Source organism: Camelina sativa, chromosome 17, assembly GCF_000633955.1.
Source record: "Camelina sativa cultivar DH55 chromosome 17, Cs, whole genome shotgun sequence".
Classification (NCBI taxonomy): domain Eukaryota; kingdom Viridiplantae; phylum Streptophyta; class Magnoliopsida; order Brassicales; family Brassicaceae; genus Camelina; species Camelina sativa.
The window spans coordinates 29,765,471-29,774,402 of NC_025701.1; the positions used below are offsets into that span (position 1 = coordinate 29,765,471).

General features: G+C 43.0%; 1 protein-coding gene across 1 annotated transcript in view; it reads left to right on the top strand.

Annotated features, from left to right (window-relative positions):
* LOC104758355 (hexokinase-3) overlaps window positions 1-389 on the top strand; it is a 7,378-nt gene extending 6,989 nt beyond the window's left edge. The window contains exon 10 of the mRNA XM_010481204.2: window positions 6-389. Coding sequence (XP_010479506.1) covers window positions 6-200 — 195 coding nt within the window. The 3' untranslated portion in view covers window positions 201-389. The remainder of the gene's footprint in view (window positions 1-5) is intronic.

Below are 8,932 nucleotides of genomic sequence, written 5' to 3' on the forward strand. Positions count from 1 at the left end.
GCGAAATCCAAATGCAGAAAAGAACAGTTGTTGCAGTAGAAGGAGGTTTGTACATGAACTATGTCATGTTTAGGGAATACATGGAAGAAGCTCTGGTTGAGATATTAGGAGAAGAGGTGAGTCAATACGTAGTCGTTAAAGCCATGGAAGATGGTTCTAGCATTGGCTCTGCTCTCCTCGTTGCCTCTTTACAGTCATGAATCATTACCGTGATCTGTTCGTATTTATGGTTATATATAAAAATTGGTTATGTGCGTCAGTCAGTGTGTGTAAATAAATTATTCAATATTTGTTTGTTGTTAATTATTATTATTTTTATTTATATATATGTAGTTTTTGTGTAAATGTTTAGGAAGGTTCTCTTTTATATATTCTTTGGTACTTTTATTCTTGTGATGTGTATTGGAAGGCTTTTAAAGAAATGAAATGATTAACATTATGTAAAGGTGATGATGACGATTAATAGAATGTCAATTTCTATTGTTTCTTCTTTTAGTTGCTTTTTTTAGTGCCAAAGCCTCCCTAGTCCCTATACTAAAGAAAACCGTTTGTTTGGTTTATCTGATTAAAAAAAGAAAAAATAATAACTTCTTTTTGTAGCATCTTTCAAAAAGAGTGAAGTTCAAAATACATTTACCAAATTTCGTTTCTCTAGACTGTTCAATTTGTTCGCATAAGGTACATTTGGTTGTGTTGGACTTGGACCGTCAGAAACCATAGAGTAGTTGTTTCTTTTTTTTTGAATCTAGTATTAAATTATATTCAAAAGAAAAATAAAACGTTTTTACAACTCCTGCAACAGTTTTTTAAAAGAGAACAGCTGAGAACAAACAGTTACATCATTTAGGTTGAAATTCTAGATTGAATCCACAATTGAAATGCCTCATCATATCGTCTATCCCCCATGAAACCAATAGCAAGAAGCTGATCTCGTACTTGCCGATCAACCCACTGAATAAGAACATCAGCAGATTTCGGCGTCTCCCCATGCCTCCGCCCATTACGTTCCCTCCAAACCGTATAGATAACCACCTGGAATACATAGCGGATGAGAAATCCCTCCACCAGTGGCAAGTTCGACTGAGATAGAAAACCAAGAAGGGGATCCAATCAGTGGTGAACCTAGCTTTCAATAGCCCCTTCGCGAGAGCAGACCATATAGGAGATACAAAGTCACAGCTAAAAAAGAGGTGATCCTGAGTCTCCATGGTGGTGTTACAGAGCACACAAGTACTTGCAGCCGTCCCATTCCACGCAATCATACGAACACCCGTTGATAAACGATCCAGAGCAGCCAACCATGCACAGAACGAGAACTTAGGCGTGGCATGGCCAAACCAGACACCCCTATTCCATGTAACCGTAGCTGACATCGTTCGGATATGGTTCCAGGTATCCCGGGTGGAGAATTTTTGCCGAAACACATCATTACGGCCTCGCCAGAGCACCTTATCATGACATTGTTTACGTTGTTGCCACTGCAGAAATAGAGCATCCTCAATTGCATTGAGATGATCCGATCGGTGTCTTCGCCGTCTCCGAGAAGACCACACTGCCGCCACAGAGCTCTGCCAACTGATCCCCATATCAATAACTCCTCTCTCGCCAGCAACATCAACAAGCGCACCCATAGTGGACCAGTTATCGAACCAGAAAAACGTTTGTTCCCCATTTCCCACCTCAACTTTACAAAAAGTTTTTGCGAGATCACGATACTTTAGAAGCTTAGTCCAGATCCAAGAACCCAGGCTAGTTGTAGGTTTGACCGACCAAAAGGAAGCTTGGCGTAATAAAGTCCCACGAACCCATTTCACCCAAAGAGAATCACCATTCGAAACAACTCTCCATATCAGTTTGAGACAACATACAACATTTGCCTCATGAAGCGACCTCAGTCCCAACCCACCCTCATGTTTTGGACGACAAACCGCTTCCCAAGATACCTTAGCTTTCCGCACACTCATCTCCACCCCCGACCAGAGAAAAGCAGAACACATGGAGTTAATCTCTTCCAAACACTCACCAGGCAACTGATAAGCTCCCATCCAAAAATTACAAACACTCCACAAAACCGAAGATATCAAGTTAAAACGTCCTACAAAAGAGAGGTACCGAGCCGTCCAGGAACCTATCCGTTTCCAAATCTGCTCCAATAACGGGGAGCAATCTATAGTGGTAAGACGCTTTGTTACTAAGAGAAGCCCCAAATAACGAACCGGCAGCGTACCGATGGCAAATGGGATAGAAACAGGATCCGGACAAGATGCTATGTCCCCAGCCAAATAAAGGGTTGATTTTTCCATGCTTATTGCTAAACCAGACAGTTTCGCAAACTGAGTGAAAACCTCAACAATGCCCTCAATAGAGCGAGTTTTACCATTAGAAAGAACCATGATATCATCAGCGAAACTAAGATGGGTGAGACCGAGATTCCGGCAACGAGGATGATAACCAAACAAGTGTTGACCCGCGGCCTTGTCAAGTAATTTGGAAAGCACGTCCATGCAGATTACAAACAGGTAGGGAGACAGCAAGCAACCCTGACGAAGCCCCCTAGAACTCCTGAAGAAACCAGCGAGCTCACCATTAACCTGGACTGAAAAAGAAGCAGTGGTGACACAAAGCATGATCCAATGGATAAACAATGGGGGAAACTGCATTGCTGTGAGGACCTTCGAGAGAAAGGACCACTGAACAGAGTCAAACGCTTTGGAGATATCCACCTTGATCGCACAACGTCCCGATATGGAATCCTTATGGTAATCTTTAACAAGTTCCATAGCCAACAACACGTTCTCTATTAACAACCGGTCCTGCACGAAAGCTGACTGGTTGCTAGAGATGAATTTCGGGAGAACCCTCTTAAGTCAATTTGCAATGATCTTGGAAATGACTTTACAGAGCACATTACAACATGAAATTGGGCGATAGTCCTTCATTGTCGTGGCAGAAACTTGCTTAGGAATCAACGCAAGGATGGTTGAATTGATACCTTTAGAGAGAAAACCTTTAGCGAAAAAGATTGAACTGCTAACACAAACTCCGAACCCAATATCTCCCATGAAGCTTTGTAGAACTCCGAGGTGAAACCATCTGGTCCTGGTGATTTATCACTAGGCATGGCAAAAAGAACCTTTTTGATCTCTTCACCAGAGACCTCCCTAGTTAAAACGTGCTGCTCAAGACTAGAACACCGGAATGGCAACAAAAGTTCCATCTCTTCCACTGTAGTCCCCTCAAACCCAACCGGGATCGTCTGTAAGAAATCTCGAAAGTACCGTTCAGCCTCGGCTTTTATGTCAACCTCATTCGCAACCACACGACCGCTGGAATCTTGAATCTCCTTAATAGTGTTAGAGACTACTCGCAGAGTAGCTGCTCTATGGAATGCTTTATTGTTCTTGTCACCAACCTTTAACCAATGCAGCTTAGACTTCTGCTTAAGGTACTTCTCTTCCAAACCTGCCAGAAAGTCCCACCTCTTATAAGCTGCATTCTCCTCCGCCATCGCCAGAGGAGATGGAGAAGTCGAGTTTGCTTGTTGTTTCCTGCATAAAATATCAAAAGCCTCTTTAGTCTTACGCACAAGATTCCCTAACCGAGTCTTTGCCAAGGAGCGTAGAGCCGGTTTCAAACTCTTCAGTTTTTTAGAGAATCGAAACAGTGTAGAAGTTGACAAGAACAGGGGTTGAGTATCCTGCCAGTAACTAGCAACCAGTGGCCTAAGCTCCTCCATCTCAGTCATTAGGTTCACAAACTTAAAAGGCTTACGCCTTCTAGCTTGACTGACGACATCCCCCTGAAGCATAACCTGACTATGCAAATGATCAGAACAACCTCTAGCCGAAAACACACTATAAGCATGCGGGAAAGACCGCATCCATGCATCATTAATCATCACCCGATCCAACTTTTTATGAATTAGATCAGCGTCTTGCTTGTTGCACCATGTGAAGAGAGGACCGTGGAAAGACATGTCAGAGAGAGAGCAATAGTTCACGACTGCTTGGAAATCCCGCATACCCGCAGAAATTATTGGATTAGTATCCACCTTAGAGTGTTCTGCCATGTCCAAGGTTTCATTAAAATCCCCAAGAACCAACCAAGGCTTATTATTGATAATAGGAGAGTCATGATGAGCCCTAAGCTCCTCCCATAAGACCTTCCTAGCCTCAACAGTATTCAAAGCATAGACAAAGGAGCAAAAGAACTCCTCTCTTTGATCCGAAAGTTTCACTGAACAAGTGATTACCTGTTCACTCTTATAAAAAGGATCCAACCGCACCGTATCCTTCCACAGAATCCAAATGCGACCCCCCCCCCCATTATGTTCATAATTTTTCAGGATAGACCAACCAGGGAACAAACGACTCCCTAACCGTAAAGCCTTATGTTCCCTCACCCTTGTCTCAAGCAAACAACCAAACTGCAACTTACTACCCTCCAACCACTGTTTTATTACGGAATGTTTTGAAGATTTATTTAGACCACGAACATTCCAACAGAAACCTGACATCAATGCTTTAGGGGAGGCTTCTTACTCTGATCTCCGGGATTAGTCCTAGAAGATTGACTCGTTCTTCTTAGCTGTTTTTGTGCCCCGATGCAAATAGGTCCGGATCTGCACCTCCGACTGTGCACTCTGCGTTGAAACAACCCTAGAATGTTGGAGTGGAGCCTTTGGAACCTCCTCCGCAGACTGTTGAGCAGAGACCCCAGCCTTCTGCTGAGCAACCTCCTCCCTAAGAACAGAGTAAGAGTTTTTTAACAAAGAACCATCACCTAGCTCCGACTTCTCCTGCCGCTTACTAGGACTGATCCTACCAGCCGATTTCGGTGTAATCCATACATCCGTCAAGTTTGCTTCCCCTGAATCCTGATTAGTAACACCCTGAGTCTCCACTAACGAACTCCCAGAGCCAAGAACCGGAGGCACCACCATCAAACTCTCAGAGACAAGAGCCGGAGGCACCACCTGTGAAATCTCAGAGGCGAGAGCCGGAGGGGAATCAGAAGATTGTGGTTCAGTAGTCCCTATTGCAGGGGTCACTGATTGAGTTTGCGGAGGGGGAGAAACCCCAGGGGACAAACACGTAGTGCGAAGATGTCCCCATCTCTGACAGTTAGAACACCGAGGTGGGAGCTGAGGATAGCTGTATAAAACTACAGTTTCAAGTTCGCCCTCTTCCTCACCCGAGACGATGTACTCCCGTGGCAACTCCTTTGTCAGGTCCGCGTTCACCATGACTTGTGCCTCGTCAAAACTCACACACGTTTTGGTGTTGGAATGCAATCGAATCGGCTCCCCTACTGCACTTGCAAGAAACTCCAAGCCCTTCTCTGTAAACAAAGTGGGTGGAACATTCTTGAGAGTGACCCATAATGGAACAGATTTCATAACTGGTTGAGCCTCTTCAGTAAAAGGGGACCATTTAGAAACAATCATGGGCAGATCCGCAATGTTCCACATGCCTCGATTTAAAACCCTATGTCGCATGCCCTCACTTCGCACACGAAACTTAACCGTAAACTCATTCACAGCAAAAACGTCAATCAACGATGTTTTATCTCCAAGCCTCCAGATCTTATTCACTATCATGTGAATCTTACCGACATGAGGAGCCTTTGCGTTAACAAATTTCCCCACCACAAAATCCTCCCACAGAGGTTTAGCATCCTCAAAAACCTCCCGCGGGACTACAACCTTCTCCTTACCATCAACCTCCACAACTTGAAACTTTTGCTTAGTAAACATACGCTTTTGAGCAGCCTGTAGAAAGGATCGCTTTCCNTCCGACTTCTCCTGCCGCTTACTAGGACTGATCCTACCAGCCGATTTCGGTGTAATCCATACATCCGTCAAGTTTGCTTCCCCTGAATCCTGATTAGTAACACCCTGAGTCTCCACTAACGAACTCCCAGAGCCAAGAACCGGAGGCACCACCATCAAACTCTCAGAGACAAGAGCCGGAGGCACCACCTGTGAAATCTCAGAGGCGAGAGCCGGAGGGGAATCAGAAGATTGTGGTTCAGTAGTCCCTATTGCAGGGGTCACTGATTGAGTTTGCGGAGGGGGAGAAACCCCAGGGGACAAACACGTAGTGCGAAGATGTCCCCATCTCTGACAGTTAGAACACCGAGGTGGGAGCTGAGGATAGCTGTATAAAACTACAGTTTCAAGTTCGCCCTCTTCCTCACCCGAGACGATGTACTCCCGTGGCAACTCCTTTGTCAGGTCCGCGTTCACCATGACTTGTGCCTCGTCAAAACTCACACACGTTTTGGTGTTGGAATGCAATCGAATCGGCTCCCCTACTGCACTTGCAAGAAACTCCAAGCCCTTCTCTGTAAACAAAGTGGGTGGAACATTCTTGAGAGTGACCCATAATGGAACAGATTTCATAACTGGTTGAGCCTCTTCAGTAAAAGGGGACCATTTAGAAACAATCATGGGCAGATCCGCAATGTTCCACATGCCTCGATTTAAAACCCTATGTCGCATGCCCTCACTTCGCACACGAAACTTAACCGTAAACTCATTCACAGCAAAAACGTCAATCAACGATGTTTTATCTCCAAGCCTCCAGATCTTATTCACTATCATGTGAATCTTACCGACATGAGGAGCCTTTGCGTTAACAAATTTCCCCACCACAAAATCCTCCCACAGAGGTTTAGCATCCTCAAAAACCTCCCGCGGGACTACAACCTTCTCCTTACCATCAACCTCCACAACTTGAAACTTTTGCTTAGTAAACATACGCTTTTGAGCAGCCTGTAGAAAGGATCGCTTTCCATTGAGAACCCCCACCGCAGGATGAAGCGAGGACGACACTGCCTTTGAACCCTTTTGCACTTGACTTCCCTCCGACGAGACCTCCACACCCTTCTCAGAGATCCCTTCCCCGTGACTCCCCTCCTTGTCACCCCCTCCCACCACCGGAAGACGGCTCGGGGAAACCGCCGACGGCACCATACTTGATAGGAACACAAGAAACCCTAATCGCCTTTTAATCGCCTTTCCTTATTTAAAAATACGCTCCCAACTCTCCTTCTCCGTGAATATCTTGTTAACTCCGAGTAGTTGTTTCGATCACTAAGGAGTTTAAAAGGCAAAGTTCTTGCTTGTTCCTTCCGCTGGCTCCTGAATTCGTCCTTCCTGTAGAGAAGAACATATAAGTGTTTAAGTTGGATGGGTTAGAAACATCTTTCTGTGAGTTGGGACTGAATGCGATAAATCGACAAGGTGGAAGAAGAAATGTGACCGATGAATCATCTTCGTCCTTGTATTAAATTAATTAATGTAGACTGTGTATAAGCTAGAGAGTTTGTGGAATTCATGGATTGATCTCCTCTCCCCATGAGGAGTAAGGCTGAGACAGCCTCCGCCATTTCTCCTTCCTCTTCTATGAGTGCGACCTCAACCTTTGCCTTCCTTTCTTTCTTCTTAAAATAGTTAGGTATATTGTGTTTAGGAATATGCAATTAAAAATTCAAATCTCACACATAATTTTTTTCTTTCCTGTTGTGTTCGGATCTACGATTAATAGTTAGCGCGTTGACTTTGAGACCATATTTATGACACGTGTCACTAACGGTCCAGACTTTGGTGATAAAGAGGCCTAGCTCAGGACCGTTCAGCTCTAGAGACCCGGGGGAGTTTGGGTCTCCAAGGTGGTGAGAAAAGCGAGAAGTCCGGAGTTGAAAAGAAATTATCGGGTTTTAAAGAGATTTTGGTCAGTTAAGAGATTCGAGCGTTACAACTTGAATGTTGAGATCGAAACAAACAGATGTATAAAGAGTCATTGTATTTGGTTATGGAACTAATTGTATGTTTTAGTATAAATAAAATACATAGCATTTTCTAAACTAAGAGGGACACATTTTTCTCAATGCAAAAGCTTAATAATACACATTATTTCTCACGAACTTGTTCTTGAGATCCGACTCGTGGGATTCTGCTCCCACAAAGAGTAAAAAGAGAAAATATTAAACATACATTTGATTTACAAACATATGAGAATATGAAATAAAGTTGTAAAGCATGAAACTATTGAGAGGAAGAGATGAGAATTCATTACAGCTTACGACGGCAAGTATATATGACTCTTTGATCAATTAGGTTTTCATATCTTTTTTAAATGATCAAACACAAGTAAGTATCCATAAACATACTGCAATTGATCCAACCACTTATCAACAAACAAATGTTCAATTATTAGTAAACAATGTATAATATAATAATTCATCTAAAATATAGCAAAATACATTTTAAAATGTAGGAAACTTATAATTACAAGGTATTATACAAAATATATAGAAAATCTATTGATAATTAGTGAAAGAGGGAAAAGGAGAGAGACAAAGAAGAAGAATGACAAAAAAAAATTGATGAGATTTGGTAACAAAAAGATGTATCTAGTTTGATGATTTAGAAGGTAGAATAGAGAATGGATATATATAAAGAAAGTGTCTAAAATTTTGAAAGTGTGATAGTGTAAATATAAATTGACAATGTGTAGCATAGGGCAAATAACCTCATATATATAATGTGTAATAGTGTTGTTAAAAGGGTTTAAGTGTGGCATGGTAAAGCATAAAACCACGCACCCTTTGGCACCACCAATGGCGAGTACGGTTACGACAAAGATGAAGGTGGGTTTGAACAGCCAGAGCTGGCGCTAGGTATACTAAGGCTACAGGCAGTAAAATTTGATAAGGCTGGTTAGTTGAGAACGGTGTAGAGAGATTGCTTTCACCAGTTGGTTTAAGAGTCGGTCGTCTCCCAAGTGTCATTATTAGTCATTGTTTATTCAGAGAATGAACTAGAAAATTGGTGATAAAGAGAGTGAGAGAGGAGTAAAAGGGAAAAATTGGTAAAGAAGATTAGACCCCACGCATCTCTCTTAGAAAGAAGAGAGGTCGATTCGAG